General features: G+C 43.9%; 5 protein-coding genes across 7 annotated transcripts; 2 read left to right on the forward strand and 3 right to left on the reverse strand.

Moving 5' to 3' along the window:
- Nucleotides 1–911: 911 nt before the first annotated feature.
- Nucleotides 912–11,196, forward strand: LOC125539465 (eukaryotic translation initiation factor 2 subunit gamma-like). The gene is made up of 8 exons (XM_048702927.1): nucleotides 912–1,017; nucleotides 1,120–1,181; nucleotides 1,435–1,547; nucleotides 1,880–1,982; nucleotides 9,776–9,997; nucleotides 10,084–10,302; nucleotides 10,395–10,655; nucleotides 10,894–11,196. Exons 1-8 carry the CDS (start codon nucleotides 912–914, stop codon nucleotides 11,194–11,196), a joined length of 1,389 nt encoding a protein of 462 aa, XP_048558884.1.
- LOC147992838 (uncharacterized) lies at nucleotides 2,903–6,267 on the forward strand. The gene is made up of 3 exons (XM_087541567.1): nucleotides 2,903–4,320; nucleotides 4,395–5,652; nucleotides 5,748–6,267. The coding sequence occupies exons 1-2, from the start codon at nucleotides 2,961–2,963 to the stop codon at nucleotides 4,622–4,624; spliced, it is 1,590 nt and encodes a 529-aa protein (XP_087397693.1). The 5' UTR covers nucleotides 2,903–2,960; the 3' UTR covers nucleotides 4,625–5,652; nucleotides 5,748–6,267.
- LOC147992839 (uncharacterized) lies at nucleotides 8,015–9,346 on the reverse strand. Its single transcript, XM_087541558.1, has 3 exons — nucleotides 9,275–9,346; nucleotides 9,022–9,174; nucleotides 8,015–8,617 (listed from the first exon to the last, which is right to left on the reverse strand). The coding sequence occupies exons 1-3, from the start codon at nucleotides 9,344–9,346 to the stop codon at nucleotides 8,066–8,068; spliced, it is 777 nt and encodes a 258-aa protein (XP_087397684.1). The 3' UTR covers nucleotides 8,015–8,065.
- Nucleotides 11,197–11,779: 583 nt separating the features above from the next.
- LOC125530119 (pentatricopeptide repeat-containing protein At5g39680) lies at nucleotides 11,780–15,232 on the reverse strand. Of its 2 annotated transcripts, none has more exons than XM_048694522.2 (3): nucleotides 13,100–15,232; nucleotides 12,194–12,291; nucleotides 11,780–12,108 (listed from the first exon to the last, which is right to left on the reverse strand). In XM_048694522.2, the coding sequence occupies exon 1, from the start codon at nucleotides 15,204–15,206 to the stop codon at nucleotides 13,158–13,160; it is 2,049 nt and encodes a 682-aa protein (XP_048550479.2). In that variant the 5' UTR covers nucleotides 15,207–15,232; the 3' UTR covers nucleotides 11,780–12,108; nucleotides 12,194–12,291; nucleotides 13,100–13,157. The 2 variants fall into 2 exon arrangements, with proteins under 2 accessions (XP_048550479.2, XP_048550485.2); XM_048694528.2 differs by having other exon boundaries at nucleotides 13,072–15,232.
- Nucleotides 15,233–16,082: 850 nt separating this feature from the next.
- LOC125530141 (uncharacterized) lies at nucleotides 16,083–19,187 on the reverse strand. 2 transcript variants are annotated; one of them, XM_048694543.2, is made up of 4 exons: nucleotides 18,900–19,187; nucleotides 18,098–18,446; nucleotides 17,081–17,208; nucleotides 16,083–16,680 (listed from the first exon to the last, which is right to left on the reverse strand). In XM_048694543.2, the coding sequence occupies exons 1-4, from the start codon at nucleotides 18,972–18,974 to the stop codon at nucleotides 16,246–16,248; spliced, it is 987 nt and encodes a 328-aa protein (XP_048550500.2). In that variant the 5' UTR covers nucleotides 18,975–19,187; the 3' UTR covers nucleotides 16,083–16,245. The 2 variants fall into 2 exon arrangements, with proteins under 2 accessions (XP_048550500.2, XP_048550508.2); XM_048694551.2 differs by having other exon boundaries at nucleotides 18,906–19,184.
- Nucleotides 19,188–23,630: the final 4,443 nt, after the last annotated feature.

Here is a 23,630-nt window from a genome sequence, read left to right on the forward strand (position 1 = left end):
TCCATGAATTTTAAATATGTTTGTAAATATCAATATTTGTACAAGTATTTAAATGTCCACTTTTTTGAGAAATTCAAAATTTAATTAAAAAAATCATTATTCCAAAAAGTATTCACGGATCTTAAAAATGCTTGTGAATTAGTAAATGTACGGGAATTTAAAAAATCACAGATTTGAAAAAGGTTCACTTCTCTGAAATATTTTGTGAATTTGAAAAAAAATGTTCACACGTTCAGAGAAATATTCATGGATTTGAAAAAACGTTCATGAAATTTATAAAGCTCATGAATTTGATTCTTTTTGTGAAATCAAATTAATATTTATTAACTTTAAAAATTTCAAGGATTTTAAAATGAGGAAAAATGAAAAGAAAAATCTATATTAAAAACAAGCCGAATAAAAAAACAGAAGAAAAGGGCAATCTAAAAACCCCGCCGAAGAAACTGGACGAGCCTTGCCAAAACAAGGACTGGGTAGGGAAAAACCGGGGCAACCCCAAATAGGGAATTCCTTGCTTAATTCTAGTCGGACACGGACTGGTTGACAGCGTGGCCGGCCCGTCGCCTGGACCTATAAAGTGCTTGCCGCGGCATGGAACACGCCCAGCCCAGTTGGTTGAATCCAATACCGCAGACGAAGCCACAATAGCTCGCTCGCCCTCCCGCCATCTTTCCCAGACGCTGATCGCTCTTGCTCGAACGTCCGTCTACACCACCGGCGACAGCGACACCCCCGTCTCCGGCGACCGGCTGCTGCGCCCCTTCTCCGCCCGTCCTCTCATCCACGCGCGCGGCGACCCTCTTCGTCGCGCCACGCTGTCTAGAGGTGTCAGCTCGATCGTCTTCTGTTTTCCTGCAACTCGTCAATCTCATAATCATGTTTGTTACCATATTTTATTTTCAGTTTCAAACATGGCGGCCGGAGGATTAATGGAGCAGGACGTAAGCAAGCTTGACGTCGCAAAGCTCCACCCATTGTCACCTCAAGTTATCTCACGCCAAGCCACCATCAACATTGGTACTGACAGTCTGACACCACCATCCTTTTCCTTTTGGCAGCGTTTTGATCTTCACTACTTTTACTTATCAGATCACCACTTTCATTCATGTCACACCTCAGGTACAGTTGGTCATGTGGCCCACGGGAAGTCTACCGTTGTGAAAGCTATAACCGGAGTTCAGGTATGTTTGCAACATTTTGTTTCCAAGTTCTTAATCTGAATTCTGTATATGCCTGACAAGTGACAAAGCATATATCACAGTTATAGTGACTGCTTATGAGTTCCACGCATATATTATTTTTTGGTATATGAACGAGTAAACTACACATATAGTACTTTATTTATGCTATGGATACATTGCAGATGTCTTTAAACCCGATTCACAAAAGTTTGACCTGACCTGGTGGGAACTCATTCTTTATTTTGTTTTGTAGACTGTTCGCTTCAAGAATGAGCTTGAACGTAACATCACTATCAAGCTGGGTTATGCTAATGCAAAAATCTATAAATGCGAGGACGACAGATGTCCACGACCAATGTGCTACAAGTATGTTGAATTTCAAATCATGCACCGAAAATCATGATGCTACCTTTTTTACATTATGTATTACTCTAGATTTTATTACTAACCCTGTTTATACAGTTTAAAGCAAAGAACTTCTGGGGCACTGTTCTATACTCATACTGTATATATTATTGAACCTGTCTATGCATATGATTATTTTCTACTGAATATATGGTAGTATACTCATGATTGGAGTATAAAATTTGATCTGCGGATATTAACTACCGTACGATTATTTACCACACACACTCACAATTACTGCTCTGGTTTTTGAGCTCTTGTACACTATTTGACTCGTGTGCAATTATGTAAAGGGCTTATGGAAGCGGAAAAGAAGATTCTCCAGCCTGTGATGTTCCTGGGTTTGAAAACACTAGGATGAAGCTTCTGAGACATGTTTCCTTTGTTGATTGTCCGGTATGATGAAGCCTCCCCTACCCTGTTACCGTTATGAATGTTCTCTTGTACAGTTCTAGTATACTAACATTGTCCTACCCGGCTGATTATCAACATTGTCGATTAGCTTGTTTGCTGTCAATTATATGTATTTGTGGTCATAAAGTTTCTCCATCTCTTTGAATAGAGTATTTAACCAAAAACTACCACATTTGCCGGAAACGTGACGGAAAATTACCACTCTACGTTTTTGTGCGGAAAACTACCAAATTTTTCCTAAGCCGTGGCAAAAAACTACCAACTCGCGAAATCGCTCGCTTCGCCCGCGCTAACCCCTATTCTGACTGGTTGGGCCCGCCAACAGTTGCCACGCGGGCTAACGGACGGCCGGCGCGCGCTGACGACCGTTAATGGCCCGTCCGCTGTCGGAACGGCGGCTGTCGGTCGGGTGCGGGTCAAGATCTGATCCTTTCCCCTCTCGCTGCACTATCTCCGTCCTCTCCCTCTCTCTGAACTAGGTGGCGGCGGCGGCGACGACGATGGCGGCGGTGGTTCCGGAGGGGGGCGTCGGCGATATGGGTGGTGGCGGCGGCGGCGGCGACGCTGGCGGCGGTGGCACAAGTTTGGACGCTGTGGGCTCAGTCGACAATTGGTTGGGGAGCACCAGCTTCTCGACGCAGGCCGGCTCGCAGCAGCAGGAGGCACAGCTCGCCCAGTCATCGCCAATGGGTTGCAGGTATGGAAATATCATCTGCTAGATTAGCTGCTTCAATCTGTCAAATAGGTTAGCTGCTCATGAATTGGTTAGCTGCTTCAATCTGGCAAATTAGTAAGATGTGTTTGTTAGAGCTTGTTGGACATGTGTAGTAAATTGTATTGCACTTGTAGCTCTGTCATTTTCAATTGAATTCATGAGCACCTATTTCTGCAGTTTTGCTGACAAGAAGTGGGAGATATGGTTTCATTTAGAAGGAAGAAACCCTGTGAAAAGGGGTATATATGAGTCAGATATATCTTTTGTTACTCTACAATCACTCATTGCTAGTGAAGGGTATATATGGGCAGAGTGATTACATGTACTATGTGAAGGAGGAGGAAATTGGATCTGAAAGAGTAAAGTATTTAGGTAATGAAGCTAGTGTTCATGAAATGTTGGAGTTTTTTAATCATGTCAATGTTGTGAACATAAGGGTTGTGAGAGATGTTGAACCTGCAATAAGTACACAGGCTATTCAGAATTACATGAACACTCAAGAGAGTTGCTGTGTGCAAAAGGTTGTGGAGCAATCTGAGCTTCAGAATGAGATAGATGATAGAAATGCTCAGCTTGAGAGGAGCAGGATTCAAAGAGAGGCAAATTTGAACCACTTTGAAGGAGACACTGAAGTGTCTGAATTTTGTTCTGATGATTCAGTTCATTCGGATGGGAGTGCTGAAGTTGTTCAACAAATGGAAATAGAGTGTGCCTCTGAAGAGGAAACAACATTGCAAAGTACTGCTATTGTGAAACATGTGAAGAACCCTGGGCCAACTAGCAGATGTCACAATGAGGTAGAGAAAAAACGTTTTGAAGATTGGTTTCCTGAAGCAGATGAGTTTTGTTTTGCTGGTGATGCAGGCATAAGTGATGAGGAAGAAGAAAATGAAGTTGAACTACCATACATCATGAAGAAGCCAAAGACAAAGAGTAGTAAGAAAAAGATGAAGGAAAGGGTATATTTTGACCCTTCAATTCCCAATTCACATTTACTCTTGTGCAAGAGCTTGTGTTTTGATTCTGTTTACCAGTTCAGAGAGGCATTAAAAGATTTTCATATAAGGACTTTGAGGTCTTTTCACTACCACAGGAACACTCCAACAAGAATTATTGTTTGGTGTTCACAGAGAAATCATGGATGTGAATTTTACATGTGTGCCTTCAGGATAGCTCATGAAAGAACATTTTGCATTAAGAAGTGTAACATGGAGCACACTTGTCCAGCATCAGCAGAGAACACAAAGGTTACTACTAAGTGGCTTTCCAAAGCAGTTGAGCCTTCTCTTAGAGCAGATCCTAGAGCACCTGTGGATTCACTTATTAAAAACAGCAAAGTCAAGTTTTTAGTTGATGTATCAAATAGTGTGGCCTATAGGGCAAGGAGGAAGGCTATTAGGGTTGTCCAAGGTGACCAGAAGGAGCAGTACTATAGACTGAGGGACTACCTACAAGCAGTTCTTGACACAAACCCTGATAGCAGGTGTGTAGTTACAACATTTGAGGACCCAGAAAACCCTGCCCCAACTCCTAGATTTAAGTACATGTTCTACTGCTTGCATGCATCAAAGCAAGGATTTCTTAATGGTTGCAGGCCCTTTATAGGTAAATATATAACTGCATTTTGTTCAAAATATCTTGTTGTAATTTTTTGGTAGCTAATTTGGGTATGGATGCAGGGCTTGATGGTTGCTTCATCAAGCTAACCACTGGACAGCAAATTCTTGCAGCCACAGGAAGAGATGGCAACAACAACATCTACCCCATAGTCTTTGGTGTGGTTGATAAGGAAGATTCAGAAAGTTGGACATGGTTCTTAACCCAGCTAAGATGTTGCATTGGAAGTGGAAGCAAATTTGGAACCTACACCATTATTTCTGACAGGCAAAAGGTATGCAACCTATCTTAGCCAGTAGTTCAGATAAATATAGTTATTACTGGCTTTATTTGTTTTTGTTCATGACCATGGTTATTAATTTACAATCAGGGTCTTCTTAAGGCTATAAATGAGGTGTTCCCTGATTCCCCTCAGAGATACTGCCTCAGGCACATCTATGCAAATTTTCAGTCAGCTGGTTTCAGAGGAGCGGAACTAAAAAAGCTAGTAGATAAGGCTAGCTACTCATTCACCAAACATGGCCATGAATTAGCAATGGCAAAGCTTAAAGCAGAGTGTGAGGATGCCTAGAAGTGGCTTACAAAAATTCCAAAGGAGACTTGGTGTAGGTCTTCAATGGATTACAATTGCAAAATTGATCTTGTTGTGAACAACCTTAGTGAGGTTTTCAACAAAATGATCCTTGATGTTAGGGCCAAACCAATTAGAACTATGTTTGAAGGAATAAGGACTAAGTAGATGATCAAAAGGCAGAAGACCAGGGAAAAAACAGAGAACAACAGGTGGATGATCACACCCAACTATTCAGAGAAACTAGAGGAGAATAAGAAGTATGCCAAATTTTGTGAGGCACATAAGGCTGGTCCTGACATTTGGCAAGTGTCTAGTAAGGAAATCAGTACTGTGTCAACCTAGCTACTAACTCATGTGACTGCAGGAGGTGGGACATGACAGGTGTGACATGCAGCCATGCAATAGCAGCAATGAGCAAGATTCACATGCACCCAGAGGACTATGTGCATGAATTTTTCAAAAAACCACTATATATTGAAGCATACAAAGACATAGTGTACCCTGTCCCTGGTCCTGGATTCTGGCCTGACACCCATACTCAGGATATTGAGCCACCAGTGTTCAAAGAAAAAGCAGGGAAGAAACAAACAGCTAGGAGAAAGGGCCAGTTTGAGGTGCCTGCACCAAAAGACACAAGCAGGATGGGAACAATTACATGCAGCAATTGTGGTCTACAGGGCCATAGATTTACTTACTGTGGGAAAGCTCTAAACCCAAGTCTTCAGATGAGAAAGAACTTACACCAGGTCATTTAAAAATGTTGCATTCTTTGTTTAGTTAATAGTTGTTTAATTATTTTAGGTCTGCTCTATGTACTAACTATCTTAATTCTGTCATGCAGGAGAATAGAGAAATTTTTAGGGGTTCCTCTAGTGCTAGTCACCCACCTCCAGAACCACCACATCAACACCAAACTTCACAGATGCCAGCCTCATCTGCTCCACCTCCTAAAGCAGCGAGGAACAGAAAAACAGCAGCAGATAAGAAAGCTTCAGCATCAACTGTTTCTGCAGGAGCAGCCAGGTCTTCACCAGCACCTCCAACAGGATCAGCATCAACAAGAGCTCCAAGAGGATCAGCATCAACAAAAACATTCAATGCACCAAGAGCATCCACTGCAGAACCAGGGATATTATCAGGCAAGAGGAAGAGGAAACCCCCTAGCAAGTTTGCACTATATTTTAGTGCTAGTGGAAACCATTGAAACTCTGTTACTAAGTTTGTGTTCTGCTACTTAGTTTGATTGTATGGTACTAAGTTTGTGCTCTGCTACTAGACTGCTTAAATTCAGACATGTGAACTTGTGTGCAATGTTGAATGTATGGTTGCTACTTATTTGTGCCCAATACCAATGGGTTAAGTGCTAGTGATTTGTTTTATTTGTTTTACTTTGCCATTTGTGCAGTTTAGGTGCATGTTTTAATTGTTTTAATTTGTTTTTTGTTTTAATTTGCCGTTTCTACAGTTCAGAAGTGACTGCCAAATTCATTTTAGAAAAAATATGCACAAAAAAATGTCTGGCCTGGGGCTCAAACCCAGGACCAGTTGGTTGTAACCATGCGTTCAATACCAATGGGCTAGTGCTAGTGATTTGTTTGACTAGCATCGGCCAAACTTATTATATGTTGCCCATCACGTCGTCTGTTCAGCGTGCGTTGAGTAAACCCAGCCGTTTCGGATTCTACGACTTTATTACGTGTCCACCCACCACGCTCTCTGCTCACTCACCCACTCGCCGCTCGCACCGCCCACTCCGCTTCCCCCTCTCTCCTGTCGAAATCGCCACCGACAACCACCGCCACCGCCGTCGCCATGGACTGGCAGCTGGCCATCGAAGCTCTCGCCGGCAACAAGCAGGAGATGCGCGCGCAGTACAGGGAGATCGCGCGCTGGTTCCCCAGTCTGGCGATGTTGAGGAACCACGCCCGCGGCCTCGTCAAGGTGATGACAGCTGCTGAAAAGCAGCGCGCCTTCCCTGTCGGCCGCACCATCCCGCCGCCGACCATTCTGCTATGGGCGATGCGCGAGGTGCAGCGCTCCCCCGACCCCAGGCAGCGCGCCCGATGGTGGATGTACCGCTCATCCACCACGCCGGCGGCCGCCGCGGACCACGTCACCGACGCCGTCCTCGCGCTCCCAGCCCCAATCAACAACGCCTACTGGGAGAGGCGCAATCCATGGGTCCCTGGGCCCTCTGACGACTCTGACGGCGAGTCTTTAGACGACGAGTCCTCTGACGACGAGTCCAGTGAAGATGATGAGGATGAGTCGTCTGACGAATCTGACGACGAGGTGGATGAGGTCGTCGTCCTCTCCGACGACGAGCCTGAAGTGCAGCTGCTGGCTCCCATCCTCAACGCCATGGAGGGGGACAGGAACCTTCCAATCCACGTGGATGCGCTGCCGGAGGTCGATCTCCAAGACGGCGTCGTCGTGAAGCAAGAACAAGATGGCGGCGAGGAAGATGTGGTGGAGCTGGCGCTGGGCAAGAAGAAGAGGGCGGCCGTGACTGCAGTGCGCCGCTCCCAGCGCCTGAAGATGCTGAAGGAGGAGTGAAGTGCTGCCTTTCAGTGCAAAAATATTCAGTTTCGTCAGTCCTGAACTTTCGTAAGTTCAGTAAGTTCCTAGGTTCAGTTTCGTCAGGCACTATCTACTAGTACTAGTTGCTATCTTTGTCAGGCACTATCTACTACTAGTTGCTTTCTATGTCAGACTATGAATGGCAGTACTATCTATCTATGTCAGACTATCTATATATGTTACTTGCTACTTGCTACTTGCTACATATGTTAAGTTATTTGTCACACTATCTAAGCTACTTGCTATATATGTTACTTGCTACTTGCCACTTTCAACTATGTCACTATTGTCAGTTATCCACACATGATATATGCAGAGTAAAGCAGCCTCATCATAGATAAAACATTCTTACTTACTTAACTTAGCATTAGTACTCACTTAGCATAGTAGGTCTTAACATAATAGTCATTACATCATAGATAAAACCAACTAGTTCTTAAACCATAACAGTACCTCCCTCCCTCATACCATTCTGAAAGCACATGGAACTTTCCCAAAATATACACCTAACATGCATGACATTCCAAGGCCAGCTATATATATAGGCCTACTAATTACTTAACCCACACACCAAGCACTTCACTCATTCATAATTGCCTTGATCCTCTCCAGCTTATCTTTGCTGGCATGCCCAGCATTGAGCAGATCAGCAATCAGATACTCTAGCTTCTTCTTCTCTTGCTTAAGTAGGTCCCTGTCCCCCTCCAGTTCCTTCATGGCCTTCCTCATGTTCTGAATGATATCTGCTTGGCTTTGAAGAATGCACCTTTGCTCCTTAGCAAGCTTCAGCTTTTCCATACTTAACTCAATCTTTGCCTGATCCTCAAGTTGTTTCTTCTTCTCAGCTAGTTCATTGATTGCCTGACTGGTATAGTCCATGTCATGAGACATCTTGCCATCTTGATAGTCAAAAAGCTTGGATACATCTTCCACCAACTGGCTGTAGTTGTTTGACAGGAAATCAATTTCCTTCTGTAGCTTGCCCACCTCTTTCTCATGGGCTTGTTTGTCATTCACCCTCCCCAAGTTCTGCTCATGGTACATGTCCCAAATCCTTGTTAGGCACCTTTGTAGAATCTCTGGCCAAGGACCATCCACCCACTCCACAACCCCACAGTTCACACCTACATCCTACAGAAGCAATTATTTATAATTAATCACAAATCACTTAGTAACAAACTTAGTACAGATAACCAAAGTTCACACCTACAATTCTTTCATAGTAAGCACACAACACCTGACTTAGCATCAGAGATAAATTCAGTTAACAGCTATATTTAGCAGTAGATATAAATTCATTTAACTCTGTTCTTTTATAGTTAACAGCTATATTCAGTAACACCTAACTAATACATTCAGTTCACAGTACACTAAAGATCTCTGCATGTAGGTGTTCTCAGGTTCAGTCATGTATTCAATTCAGTTCTAAACTACAGCACACATCTCTGCACCACATGCTGCACCACACATCTCCAGCAGCAAAACACATCACACATCTCCAGCAGCAAAACAAGTTAGCGTTCAAGATTTAATACCTGCTGCACAGGACAACCCAGGAATCGCCTCCCAGTCAAAGCACCTTCAAAAGCCACCATCTTCTTCGGCCTCTGATGATGCATCATGCACGTCGGCTCAGATTCAGTGTAAGAACCACAGAAAGATGGTTCCACCACACTGTCAGGGGTTTCCTGCAAAAGAAACTTCGAATCAAACCAAAAGCAACTTGGAATCTCCAACTTGGGATGAACTAACCCTAACCCTAACTCTGTTCCACCATTATGCACTTACAAAGAGCTGAGGATCCATTGAAACCATGTTGATGTCCTCGTCCGAGCTCTCCTCGTCATTCCAAGATGGCATCCTCAACTTCTACCGGCAGCAATGGCCGCGGCGGCGACGACGATAGGCTGACCTAGCTCAGAGCACCAGGGAGAGGGGAGAGGATGAGGACGAGTGAGAGCGAGCGAGGAGGAAGAGAATGAGCGAGTGGTTGAGCTCACTCGCTCTCACTTATTGGCCCACCGACAGCCGCCGTTCCGACAGCGGACGGGCCGTTAACGGCCGTCAGCGCGCGCCGGCCGTCCGTTAGCCCGCATGGCAACTGTTGGTGGGCCCAACCAGTCAGAATAGGGGTTAGTGCGGGCGAAGCGAGCGATTTCGTGAGTTGGTAGTTTTTTGCCACGGCTTAGGAAAAATTTGGTAGTTTTCCGCACAAAAACATAGAGTGGTAGTTTTCCGTCACGTTTCCGGCAAATGTGGTAGTTTTTGGTTAAATACTCCTTTGAATAGGGTCACGACATTCTCATGGCCACAATGCTTAATGGAGCAACTATCATGGATGGAGCCTTGCTTTTGATAGCAGCAAATGAGAGCTGCCCACAACCTCAGACATCCGAGCATCTGGCGGCTCTTGCGGGTCTCAAACACCTCATAATTCTACAGAATAAGATTGATGTTATCCAGGAGAGTGCAGCAATGAACCAGCATGAAGCAATCCAAAAATTCATCCAGGTAACTACTGTTCGTCGTTTCTCTTGTTATAATTAGTACATGTCTTACCTTTATTGTTTGATCTTTACTCCCTTTTGTGTATGTAGGGCACGAAAGCTGAAGGTGCTCCTGTGGTGCCAATATCTGCCCAGTTCAAGTACAACATTGATGTCATCTGTGAATATATTGTGAAGAAAATCCCTATTCCTGAGAGGAGCTTCACATCACCTCCCAACATGATTGTCGTTCGCTCCTTCGATGTCAACAAGCCTGGTTCAGAGGTTGATGAGATCAGAGGTGGGGTGGCAGGTGGCACCATCCTCAGGGTATGTAGATGTAGATGTAGATGCTCAGTCTCAAGATTGTAGGTGTTGTTTTTTTCTGCTGTGGTGAATAATGTTGATCCTTTTATTTACAGGGAGTCCTCAGGGTGAACCAGAATATCGAAGTTCGCCCTGGCATGGTCATGAAGGATTCGAGTGGCAAAATCAAATGTTGCCCAATCTACTCGAGGATCGTCTCGCTCTACGCCGAGCAGAATGAGCTCCAATTTGCTGTTCCAGGAGGGCTTATTGGTGTGGGAACGACCATGGATCCGACTTTGACTCGTGCAGATAGGCTGACTGGCCAGGTCCTGGGTGAAATCGGATCGCTCCCTGATGTGTTCGCGGAGCTTGAGGTTTGTCAAATCTTTCATTTTTTCTTCCAAAACAGAGATGTACTCTAGCTGTTCATGGCATCCTTGGACTACATAGGTTTGTCAAATCTTTTACAACCTCTGTAACTTAATATAAGATGTTTTTCGACAGTACGACAGTGTCAAAAACATTTTATATTTTGATACGGAGGGAGTCTAATTTTAGCCAAGAACAGAGATAGATGTTAATAACATTTCCTTGGACTACATCGCTTTGCAGATCAACTTTTTTCTTCTCCCAAGGCTTCTGGGTGTGAGATCAAAGGGTGCAGAGAAGGCGGGGAAGGTCGCCAAGCTCAGCAAGCGTGAGATCCTGATGCTTAACATAGGGTCTATGTCGACTGGCGCCCGCGTGGTCGCTGTTAAGGGCGATCTCGCCAAGCTTGAGCTCACCACCCCTGTCTGCACAAGCATAGGCGAGAAGGTCGCCCTGAGCCGTCGTGTCGACAAGCATTGGCGCCTCATCGGATGGGGCCAGATCCAAGCTGGTGCAACGCTTGAAATCCCTCCCTGCCCGCTGTAAATGAAACCGCTGTTGGTGAAACAAGAGAAGAAATGTGGAAGGGCAGAGAGCTCCTCCTATGTGTTGTTTTTGTGCATAAGTTTGAATGTCTTCTAGTCTTTGCGGGTCATCCCGGATTTTTCTATGCAACTAGATTGCTTTTTTTTGGGTACTAATTGAGGATCTGTTACTTGCCATGTTATCATGCTCCTGGACTCGTGGTTGGTTCAGATTTACAATCTCTCACTATCACCATTACGCCTTGCGTTGAACATATTTCAATTGGTTTGGAGTACTTTTTCTCGATAAAACAGGCCATTGGCGCCTCATCAGGTTCATCATGTTTCTAGACGATTCGTAGTAGAGGAGCATTTTCTCTTCTCCCTACATCCTCACTTCTGATAACACTTTTACAACCCGCTCGGCCAAATGATTTAACCGATTTTTTAGTAAAAAGAGCACCCAGCAACGATATCATGCCTAACTAACAGGCAAGGGCTACAGGTCTCAGTGATGATACTCCGTTGTCGCACAAAGAATGGACAGAATACAACGGGATCATAACATGCTGCGAGGGAAACATAAGCCATAGTAACAGGGCGTCTAAAGCATTTGATCCTGCATTGAAGATAAATAGGGAGACCCGGAGGCATTAGTCGTTTCTGACGAGATACATCAGATTCGATATCATTTTGTATTTGTGGCTCGTTCAGTTGAGCTGACAAATTTCAGGTTTTTGATCTGCTTCAGAGAGAGAATGGCTTGGTTTCCTTGGCAACATATTTGTACGCTGACATGGCAATGTGTGGTTTGGTCAAACCAAAGTTCCCGAGAATGGGGAAAGTCGACCTGTTCTGTTCATTCCAGGTACTCCTATACGTCACTGTAAATGTGATGTATAAAAATTATTCCCACTGGATATATGGGGGAGACCTGAAAGAAGGAATATCACAACAGTTCAGACAAAAGGAGCAACGAAGAAATAAAGTTGCAAAGAGCAAAGGGAAAACCAGCAAACCTGGGATGATCGACCGCGGGAACGTAGGCTTGAGTGACACCAGCAGCAAGGGGATCTGCTGCAAGATGGGAGCAGGGCGACGGGCAGCACCAAGAACTCTGCTCAAGACGCAAAGTTGAAGAACATCACAACTCGTTCGGAGGAAGAGGAAAACCATGCTTGCTACAAAACCTCCAGAGAGAAAAGGGGTTGTTTCTGTTGAAAAATAACATGCAGAAGCAATAACCCGTGCACTACTGTGTACGCTTGAGCAGATATTCTTGTGATGTTTTTTTACTTGAACCTAGGCGACAACTTCTGCCAGCAGGAAACAGAACTCACCTGGAGCATCATGCAACAAGCAACAAATGAGTTGCTGTCGCTAACTTTTTAGATTACTGATCCAAATGATGAGCAATATAAATGCTATTGGCAAGTTAAGGAAAAACATTTTTTGCAAAAAACAAGTTAACTTTTCCAGATCAAAATGAACAGCTCTGCAAATTCTGTAGAGATAGACATCTAGCCAGACACATCTATTGACAAAGTTCATCATCCAGTTAATGTTCAGTGTGTAGGAAAAAATGGTAATTGTAGAACATTATAGGTGTATGTATGTAAACTAAACGTTATAGTATATAGTACTCCCTCTGTAAAGAAATATAAGATCGTTTAGATCACTAGATCACTACTTTAGTGATCTAAATGATCTTATATTTCTTTACAGAGGGAGTATATCTGATCAACTACATGATCAAAGATAGTGAACAGAGACATTGTTGCAGTGGTAACATTCACACATTTTACAGGTGAATTCCTGATGTCTTTCCGTCTCTATTCGGTCAAGCAAATTGACTTTTTCAGTTACAAAAATCCTTAAAATATTTACAGATTCTAACCTTGGCTCTAGAAAATAAGATGACATACCATGTTGATGTCCATAACAACACATATGTTCTGGAACTTCTGACAACCAAGGTGTGGATCACCAATAGTCATCACATGAGCATACTCCATCCTCTATACAATGAAACCGAACAGTATCCCTCACAACTATTCTTCTTCTCGTCACAAGAGAGATGAGTTTGATAGCAACATGGCAATCATCGCATATCCTGAGGTTTTTCATTATGCAGATAGTTGCTCCTTCGGGGCTGTGAATAAGGCCAAACGCAAGAGCCATTTTCTCGCTGTGATACATAAGATGCTCTTCCTTTTGTTCATCCTCAACATCATGTAGGACAACTGCAAAATTCGGAGCATATCCGATCACTTTGATCTGGTCTATCAACTCTTTGAGCTTTATGGTGATCTGGTTTATCCATGGGTGATTCTTGTCGTCTGATGTGAAAACCTGGACCTCACTTCCTACTTGGATCCAACTAACACCAGGCTCTTTCCTAACACCCCTCTCTCTCATCAGTTTCCGGACCTTCACGACACCATCCCATCGGTTTGCTTTTGCATACATGTTAGAAAGCAAAACATAGGTTCCTACATCATTGGGTTTCAACTCAAGGATCTGCTCAGCTACTCGATGACCCAGGCCATAGTTTTTATATACCTGGCAAGAACCTAAAAGCGATTTCCACGCAACAACGTCAGTGCCAATACAGTTGCTCAATATGAACTGTTCCGCCTCATCTAGCCGTCCAGCTCTGCAGAGCAAACCAACCATGCAAGTGTAATGTTCTCTTCCAGGTTTTATACCCATTTCCTTCATCATAATGTTCAAGTAGTACAATCCTTCATCGACAAGACCCAACTGTGCACAAGCTGACAGCACCCCAACAAAGGTCACATAGGATGGGGCTTCTTCAGCAGACAACATATCATGAAATACACGCATGGCTTCTCTTGCAAGGCCATGATGAGCATAGCCTATTATGATCGAATTCCACGAGACCACGTCGCGACATGGCATAGAAAGGAAGACTCTCCATGCATCACTAATGCTGCCACTTTTTGCATACATATTAATGAGGGCATTACAGACAGACAGAGCACCCCAATGGCCAGTTTTCACAGCAGAGGCACTAAGTGCATTGCCATTTTTCAAGGCTGCAAGACCAGCACAACTGTTGAGAGCCACGGCATAAGTGAACTCATTTGGCCGAATTCCTTCCATTTCCAAATCTAAGAACAACTGCAATGCCTCTTCAAACAGCTCATTCTGGGTATAGGCAGTCATAACAGCTGTCCAAGAAACAACATTCTTTTCTGGCAAAACCTCAAATGCGGAATGAGCATCACAGGCGCACTCACACTTCCCGTACATATCAACCAGAGCGCTGCCCACATACACATTCAGCTCGAGCCTCTTCTTCAACGCCTGGGCATGCACTTGACGGCCAAGCAGCAGCTCTTTGGTGCTAGCACAATGCCCAAGAACTGCGACATACGACACATGGTCCCATTGCTCAACTTCTCCGACCATGCTTCTCACAACCCTGACCGAACCATCAAACTTGCCCTTGTCAAGAAACCCATTGATCATCGAGTTGAACGCGAACGCGTCGAAACCAGACACACTCTCAAACACCTTGACCGCATCCTCCACATGAGCGCACTGGCAGTACATGTGCAGCAACGCGTTGCAGACATAGTGGTGCTCCGCCAGCCCAGACTTGACGGCATGCCCATGGCACTGCCTCCCCATGTCGTAGCTCCGGACCTGGGCCGTGGCCGACAGGGCGGTGGACAGAACGTACTCGTTGAGGTCGAAGTCGGCCGCCCTGAGCAGCGCGAGCGCGTCCCCGTGGCGACCGGAGGAGGCGTAGCCGGACATGAGGAGGCTCCCGGAGACCGGGTTGCGGGAGGGCATTGCGTCGAACACTCGGCGGGCAAGGCCGAGGCAGCCGCACTTGGCGTAGAAGGCGATGAGGTGGTTGTGCAGGACGACGTGGAAATGGGACGCTCTCAGCATATGCGCGTGGACTGCCTTGCCTGCGGACAGCTTGCCGGCGGCCGCCGCCGTGCGAAGCACGGCCACGGCCGCGTGCAGCTGGAGAGCGGCGCCGCCGAGACCAGCCATGGGAATACTAGCAGTTTTGGACAGCTCGGGTCAAGGGACGGTCGACCTAATGCCCAGTTTTCTTTCACTGGATGGACCATTTGGGGGCCCACTTCGGCCCATGAGACGGCAGGTGCAGCCCGTACATCCAAAGAGGCCGAAATAACTGTTTAACCTTCCCGTTTCTAAAAAAAACTGTTTAACCTTCCCTAAGCCTTTTTTAACCTTCTTTGTCTTAAAAAAACTGTTTTAACCTTTTGAACAAAGTTTGGCACGATTGAATCCCTATTTGAAAGTTTTGCACAATCCAATCCTCGGACCGGTATACGGCGACGGTAGGCTATATAAGCTACCGCTATAGTCAATGGCGGTAGCATAGGTCCACCCTCACTAACCATGCACCAGCTACCGCCACCATCTCTGGTGCATCGCGGTAAAGTATTGATGCAGTCTGGGTGTTCACATAAGTATTTTTTTTGTTTTGCCCTTAACAAAAAGGAACAGTTTGTCCAAACAATTGTAGAATGGAGTTTTAAAAAATAATCATGTTTACTTATCTGTAACTATCTTTAGAAATTCCCCCAAAAAATACAAACATGTATGGTGCCTAGGTTAGGAGGCATATAGTCTATTAACCATCTCATTTTATTTATGCACTAACATTCGGAGTAGAAAAAAGTGATAAGGTTAATAATTACTTTAAGGTTGATTTTTTATGCAATAATATAGTTAAAGGTGAGTAAAAAATACTATAGTTAAAGGTGAGTAAATATTAATTGAACAATTTGTTTTTTTTGTTGGGCAAAAAGGAATGTACTAAAAAACGTAGTATTACAGCATAAACAAGTACAGAACGTGCCACTAAAATACTGCATTCATTCACCAGTAACATAAAACTAGCAAAAAATAGCATTCATATTTCTTCTAGTGTTACCAGCGTATTACATTCTCTAGTGGTCTCCTCAGTGAAACCTATCAAAAAAGCTAAGCGGAAAAAAAAACTCTTCAAGAAAGACAGGAGAGAAAAATATAGGCGTTGATATAGACATCCGACCGGCGGCTAATCTTTCCAGCCATCCTTGGTCGACCTCCTCGAAGCCAGACCTTTCGACGACAGGTTGGGCATGGAGTTCGACGGTGTTGACGGCGCCTCCTCGTCGTCCCAGTCATCTCCCCAGTTGTCATCCCACTGGTCAGGCTGATCAGCTTCTTTCTTCCCTCCAATGGAGACCGGTAGCTCTGGTGCGTCGAGTTTCTGGTATGCTGGCCCACCATCTTGCTTCCGCGCCCTACGGAGTTTGACACATAGTCCCGCCAGCCCAAGGAGAACAAATACGGGCACCAGCATGTAGGTCGGAGTAAGCCGCATTGGTATCACTCGGCCTGTGTTCCTTGTGACTGCGGTCTCAAGATTGATTTTACAGGTTTCTTCTGCGACTTTGAGAACTATCGCCATGTCATTCACGGTATCGCTGACAGAAACACTCACCTGCGTCTGAATTAATAATGACAGAAGAAGAGAAGATCAGTATAACATTCAGATAGCACTAAAATCAGAATGCCAAGGGCCCAATTTCCGTATTGAAGTTGATAAGAGCAAAGATAGTGTATTAAACATTAGGCAAACACGATATATCGCATTAACACCCGTAATCAATCATGTAACAGCAGACAATTTTTTTTTGAATTTTGCATTCACGGGCATGGAAAGTGCAATAGGACACTCAGATGCTTGTTGAACAAACTTTCACAGCAAAAGGGAAAAGAAATGGCATTTTCTTCAGAACACTCCATGCAAAAGCAAAATACCGAGACATTTTACATGAAACAATTAAGACATATAAACCAACAATATAATTATCTTCAAAGATTAATTCTCGTGCACAGTAGCATACCTCATTGTGACCGTTTGCTTCAACATGAACTGTATCTTCTGCTAAGATGACATAATCTGGAGCCGTTATGCTAACATCAAGTGGGTTTGTGCCTTTGTTGTCCATCAAAAGGGATAGAGCTGACGAATCTGGTTTCAACTGTAACAGGTCACTTATGTGCAAAAATGTGGAAAGGGCTGGAAAGAACTAAGATGGCGAATATTCCATGAAAAAAACTTCAGAGATCACAGGAAGAAATATCTTGGCGAATATTCCATTCGAGAAGAAATAATGGATAGTAGGTGTTCTTGAGGTAACACTCACAAAGTTCTACAGGGACTCCATTTGCACTTCAGCAAAAATAAATTATATCTGATATAGCACTGGTTGTAAGTATGCTAGTCTTTGTTTGTGGCCCCACCTAGACCAAAACTGTAGCCAGGGTATATCATGACCAAAACCAAGATCGTCAACTGATAACACTAGTTTTGGCTACACACTGGTGGAGAAACATACTATGATTGGCAACTTATTAATGTCATGTCAGTTGTGCCAACCGTCCAATTCCATCATTGCCATATTATGGTAGCAGCAATTGATAGCACTAGTTTTGGCTATGCGTTGACAGAGAACTAAACTATAATTGGCAACTTATTAATGTCACAAGGCCAAACCATAAATTGCACCATGTGCTTTGGTATATCTAAATTTTTGCTTGATGGCGCCAATTACAACCAACCGTTATTTGACAGACAACAAAAGGGACGTGGGAAACATCTAAGTGGCATGGTTGACCAAGTTTTAGATTCCCAACATGGATGAGCCCGTCAGTTTTATCTTCCAACTTTTGAATACTACATTGATACTTGATGAAAAAAACATCAGTTTAGCTGCCATAAGACCATGGCAAGCATTCAAAAGGAATGAAATAATGTTTGATCTAGCAGGTGTATATGCATGATAGAAGCAAAGCATATAATACCGTAAGCAACTACACACAACCAGAGAATAAGGAAGAACAAATGACTAGAAAATCACCTCCGGAAACTTTCAAGCAAGCGATGAACCTCTGTTTTTCAATGAGACATCTATGGGATGGATCACATTCTCCGACCAGTGGATCCTGCAAGAAGTCCGTCGAGGATGTTGCGTTGCCATCTTTGTCATTTGGTTTCTGTACTGGCTCATCTTTCCCGGTGCTGGTTCCTTCCATGGAATTATCCGTGTTAGTGTTCTCGGTAATGAATTTCTTGAGCTCCCCCTCCTCATGTACTTTCTGTTGCGTGGTAGGATCTGCCTCGCCATTCTGCCCTGTCCTCCCAACACCTGGATCCTCTATACCGGTACCATTGTTCCCTCCTGCTGGTAGGATACCAGCGGTACTATCCTGAATTCAAAAGAAAACGTGTCAATCAAAGACAAAAAGGAAAAAAAAAAACATCGCCTTGTATGTTAGTCATTTGATTGCTGCTGTATTGATTTAGCTGTCTGAAACTAAGTTTGCATGGCAAGTGCCTCACTGGATCACTGCTGCAGTGCTTTAAGCTGTCTGAAATTAAGCTTGCATGGGAGCGCTTGGCAACCAAATTTCTCACCAGCCCCCCAATCTGACCCAGCACTACTGATGCGGAATTCGTATCATCGGAGGTAACGCGAAGCCGAATCTCACACCCTAAATACAGAGGAGTGAATAGTGGTATGTAGTACGAAATTTAAATCAAGCTCTCTGCGTCCTCTCATCGCGGAAGCAGAGCTCCCCAGATCGCACCAACTCTAGCGCAGGGTGCGACCGGGGGCAACCGAGCAGACGACTCTCTAGAGGTTCAGGGAGGGAGGAGACCTTCACCTCGGCTGCTGCTGCGACGGCGGCGGCCGAGAAGGCGAGCAGGAGGAGGAGCGCCGCTGTCCGCGGCATCACCGCCGGCAGACTGAGCCCGGAGCGGGGCGGCTCCGGCCGAATGGCGCCGGACTGGGGCCTCCGCGTCGCCGGGCGGAGATCTGGAGGAGAGGAGAGGAGAGGCGAGGCGATTTGGTGGGAGACGGCGAGGATCCCCGGGAGCGGAGGAGACCCGAGGGGAACTAGACGGCAACTCGAGGAGGCGAGGTGGAATAAAAATAAACAAGAAGCATAAAAAAACATGCGAAAAGAAAACGAAGGCGGCCGGCACCGATCCTACTGCTCGGCGAGTATGCCATTTGGGCGTCAAGCGGCCACGCTCCCCACTCAAAGTATGAAATATTTTGCGCCTGCAAGACAATCTACCATTGGACCTAGCAAAATTGCCCCAAAACGTCCGTGAGTCCGTGGACAGTGACCGGCCAAAACTCAAATATCGATTGCGCAAGGAGTGGCTCATTTCAAATCATGAAATCCATACAATTGCATGCAACGTAAAACTAGTCTACTTCATCGACGACCGCCTTTGTTGTTCCCTCCGTGTCCCAGGTCTGGTCATCGGCGAGGTAGAGCAGGACATGGGAACGCAGACTGGCCCACATGGGACACGAGGCGTCGCCTGGACATCGCCGGTCGACGTGAGATCGACGATGGACGTGCACGAGCCGCCCTCGTGGTTGCGACGACAAGGGGGTGCCGGTCACCTGTTGCGGCTCCACGGTGGCGTGTGACTCCGCCTCTGCGGCATCGGCTGTGGGGCTATCACAGCCTGCCGCGCAACGTGCCTCGCACGGCAGGGACGCCTCGCATCCGCAGCGTTTTGGCCGTAAACCATGCAAGCGTTTAACTCTGACTCATAGCCTGACACCGTAGGGACAAGCGCACCACCCCAAGGGGTTAGGGCATGCCCTGGCGTCGGATCCAAGCGTCATTTGCGCGGACACGAAGGATTCCCGCGGAGAGAGTCCGACCCCGGTCGGGCGCACTCCTCCCAGGACTAGCAGAGAGACAAGTGGCCACTCCTCCTCGCCCCGCATGGGATGAGGTCCTACTCAACGGATCGGGAGATCTTGAAGTTGGATCCACTTCCTGCCATGCCGGAGAAGGTCGAAGTTCGCCGGATAGGAGCTAGGGGCTGAGGGAACTTGAGGGGAGGGAAGTGGCTAGGGTTTGGTCTGGATTGCGAACAGGGATGAATATAGGTGGGTCAAGGTGGGCCGGATCCGCCTCATATGTGGGCTAGGTATGAGTTTGTCGGGATTGAAGCCACTTTCCATAATCTCCCACATATCATTGGAGGATCTCTCCATATGATCATGCATCTCAATTTTCCACACTGAGAACTTCCTCTGATGTTTTGAGACCACAAGTCGGATGACTGGCAGGAAATCGAAATAGTTGGGCATCAGCTAGAGGTCCAGCAAGCAACAAAGATAGTCGGACTATAATCCTGGCCAAAGCATCCCTTAACTAATCGTCCGACCCGGCGTCCCGCTAGAGAAAATCGCTACTAGTGTTTTGGGTGTATAGTCGGACGTCTAGGTAGCAACCCAAAAAGTCCGGCCAATAGCTGGACATCCGACTACCATTGAATTTGGGAGTTTTGGCCAAATAGAAGTTGGAGCTAGGTAGGCTATTTGGCTTTGGATTTTTCGTGTGTGATTTGATTGGAATAGTGTTAGATCGCATTGATTTGGCAAATCCATTATGAACCCCTTTGATCCCCTTAATAGTGCAAGATCCCTATAACTTAAGATATAAACAGAAAAGGCTACACCTTTTGTCGTTATTGCACAATTCTCAAGTCATATTCTTGGGGAGGGGGGGGGGGGGGGGTCGATAATCCACAACACAATTTCCTTGGGGGCTAAAACTTGTGTGTTAACTTAGCAAACGTAATTAGTCCCCTATATGTATACTATCAACAATGTCAATATATGCTTAAGGACATGGATACACTTTCAACAGTAACCTGCTTGGTGAAGCATGCAAAATTCAATCTAGGGAATCTGTCAGCCAGAGAGATATCATCAATCCAAACATCTTCCTAAAAAGGGTGTTTTTCCTATCAACAAGTTTCTTTTTGGCAAAATGTTGGAAAATGTTATTCACATTCAGCCCTGCCAAAAGTGACACCCACCAGTTCCTACACCCATACTTGGCAGGGTTAGAGAGTGAAGATATTTCTGTGTGAGAAAATTTTGCCGTAGACCTTCAGAGTTATAAAGCTTCCATAGTCATTTGCATAGTAAACTTTGATTCATAGTTTGTAAATCCAGCACACCAAGTCCACCAGTCTTTTGGCAGACAAACTAAAGGCCAGTTAACCAAATGGTATATCTTCTTGGTCCTATTTGTCCTGCCAGGTCATTCTAGCTCTATTGGTATTCATCTTCTTTAAGGAACCTTTAGGGCCTCCAGGAAAGATAACGTGTACAAGGGTATACTACTGAGACAAACATTGGTTAATGTAAAGCCTTCTTCCAATAGAAAGGATATTTCCGATTCCCGAACTTTTAAATGCTTGAACCTTTTCAATTCAAAAGCCTTCTTCAAATTCCTGAACTTTCTAACATCTGTGAATTTTTTGAATTTATGTTGTATGTTTTTCCTTAAATTCATTAAAAAATCAGATTCATGCACTTTTTTGAATTTAATCCCGCATTTTTGTTTGAACTAGTGCACTTTTTAAAGTTTGTCAAATTTTTTTGAAATTGCGATTTTTTGAATTCATGAACATTTTTTATGAACTCATGTTTTTTTCTCCAAAAAATCACATTTTCTCGAAAAGTCAAGGGTCAACTGATCAATGGTGGACTGGTCAAGAAATTCTGATTAATCGGGATAACCGGCATGTCCCAAGCAAGCACTCGCCTCCTTGTGTGGGTCGTGTGACGAGCAAGCTTCAAAATATCGGATATCGGGTTCATATCGGTTTGGCTTCGACATATCGGATGTCGGATATCGGGTGATATATCGAACGATATGTAGATATATCGGAGAAAACATGTCTAGTTTATTATTTCATTATTCTTGTTCAAAACTTTATTTTTAGTAAAACAAAATGTATGATGTCAATGCTTTAACATGACACTTTTAGATTCCTAGTTTATTGACTTGTTGATTAAGAAACTATTAAGGAAATATTCACAAAATCCTTGCTTTATGATTAAAAACAATGTGATATACATGCATTTGTATGAAACATTGTACACAACTTTGATAATATATAATCAATTTGTAAATGCATAATTATATTTTCACTGCATTCTGATAAATAATTGTTGTCATCTATGTATCATTCTATATTGGCGGACATATCGAGCTAGATATCGGCCATATCGGTCGATATTTCGATCCATATCAGATGATATGTTTGAAAATGATATCTACAAAATGATATGTTATGTTTATATCAGTAGAGCCCCAAAAGTGATATATCAGCCTAGATTTAAAAGCTTGGTGAGGAGGGGGGGGGGGATGCGCATGAGCGCTTGCTACCTTCCCTGGCACTGAACACGTTGGGGGAGGAGGTCTCCCAACGTAGGGGACCTCCTATTTATCACGCACCACGATGCGAAGTGATGAAACAGGTACATCCACTTCGCAAGCGCGCCCTTTTTGGCCGGCCCATTTGCGGGGCGAGGCAGCCCTTTTTATCTCTTTCATTGTTTCTTTTACATTTCTTTTCTCTCTGTCTTCTGTTTTTTTTTCTCTTTTTAGTTTATTATATCACAATTCAGGATTTCATCAAAATGTTCATGTTTTTTTAGTTTTTTCATTAATTTTAAAATTCCTAAAATCTAAAAAATGTATATAATTTTTGCATTAAAAAAAAAACTAAATTCAAAATAATATTCACTAATTGGAAAAAACATTCATGAATTTCACAAAATGTGCACCGATGCAAAGATTTTTTTTAAAAAATTATGAACTGTTTTAAATTAGATGAGGAAGTTCCAAATTGGATGAACATTTTATTAATTGGATGATTTTTTGTAAATTCATAAAAATATTAAAAAATATGATGAATTTTTTTAATTAGGATGAAAATCTTTGAATTAGATGTATGTTTTTTGAATTTCATAGATACAGTAGAAATTTAATTTGATGACCATTTGTTGAATTACCTGAACATGTTTGAAATTGATGAACATATTGTTAAATTGATTATTTTTTTGGAATTATGAACAGAAGATTATTACCATATTTAAAAAATAAAAAATAAATCTAAAGATAAAATTAAAAGTAAACCTGTAATAAAAAAATAGGAAATGAATATGAAATAAGAAAAAAGGAAAGGAAAAACAAAGATTATAAAAGAATAGAAAAACCGAAGAAAACCGAAAAGAACGGGTCTGAGAAGCCGCGAGAGCTATATCTCGCTTGGTGCGAGAGTAGCTTATGTCTCTCTGCAGGCTTTTTCTTGCTCCGGAGCCTTCGCTCGCATGCTAGCCTACGCCACGTTTTCTCTGTTTTTTTCTTTCTTTATTCATTGGTATCTCTATTTTTTTCCTTTGTTTTTTTCACCGGTTTACTACATTTTATTCCTGGTTTTTACTCGTTTTCCCTTTTTTTTTCTTTGTTTCTTTCTCCGGTTTCATAGGTTTGTCCTTTTCTTTCATATTTTCTAATATTTCTTCGGTGTTCATTGGATTTCATTCTTTTTTCTTT

This window comes from Triticum urartu, chromosome 1A (genome assembly GCF_056163025.1).
Source record: "Triticum urartu cultivar PI428250 chromosome 1A, HENAU_Tu73, whole genome shotgun sequence".
NCBI lineage: Eukaryota > Viridiplantae > Streptophyta > Magnoliopsida > Poales > Poaceae > Triticum > Triticum urartu.

What these genes read in the sequence shown, in the direction of transcription:
- LOC125530119 (XM_048694522.2), bottom strand. Translation starts at nt 15,206, where the DNA reads ATGGCTGGTCTCGGCGGCGCCGCTCTCCAGCTGCACGCGGCCGTGGCC.
- LOC125539465 (XM_048702927.1), top strand. Translation starts at nt 912, where the DNA reads ATGGCGGCCGGAGGATTAATGGAGCAGGACGTAAGCAAGCTTGACGTC. An exon ending in CCACGACCAATGTGCTACAA is followed by an intron (nt 1,548 to 1,879) that starts GTATGTTGAATT and finishes AATTATGTAAAG; the next exon opens with GGCTTATGGAAGCGGAAAAG. An exon ending in TTTCCTTTGTTGATTGTCCG is followed by an intron (nt 1,983 to 9,775) that starts GTATGATGAAGC and finishes TCCTTTGAATAG; the next exon opens with GGTCACGACATTCTCATGGC.
- LOC147992838 (XM_087541567.1), top strand. Translation starts at nt 2,961, where the DNA reads ATGAGTCAGATATATCTTTTGTTACTCTACAATCACTCATTGCTAGTG. An exon ending in TGGTTGCAGGCCCTTTATAG is followed by an intron (nt 4,321 to 4,394) that starts GTAAATATATAA and finishes GTATGGATGCAG; the next exon opens with GGCTTGATGGTTGCTTCATC.
- LOC125530141 (XM_048694543.2), bottom strand. Translation starts at nt 18,974, where the DNA reads ATGCCGCGGACAGCGGCGCTCCTCCTCCTGCTCGCCTTCTCGGCCGCC. An exon ending in CAGCAGCAGCCGAGGTGAAG is followed by an intron (nt 18,447 to 18,899) that starts GTCTCCTCCCTC and finishes TTTTGAATTCAG; the next exon opens with GATAGTACCGCTGGTATCCT. An exon ending in AAGCAAACGGTCACAATGAG is followed by an intron (nt 16,681 to 17,080) that starts GTATGCTACTGT and finishes TTATTAATTCAG; the next exon opens with ACGCAGGTGAGTGTTTCTGT.
- LOC147992839 (XM_087541558.1), bottom strand. Translation starts at nt 9,346, where the DNA reads ATGCCATCTTGGAATGACGAGGAGAGCTCGGACGAGGACATCAACATG. An exon ending in CAATGGATCCTCAGCTCTTT is followed by an intron (nt 9,175 to 9,274) that starts GTAAGTGCATAA and finishes TTTCTTTTGCAG; the next exon opens with GAAACCCCTGACAGTGTGGT. An exon ending in TGGGTTGTCCTGTGCAGCAG is followed by an intron (nt 8,618 to 9,021) that starts GTATTAAATCTT and finishes TTGCTTCTGTAG; the next exon opens with GATGTAGGTGTGAACTGTGG.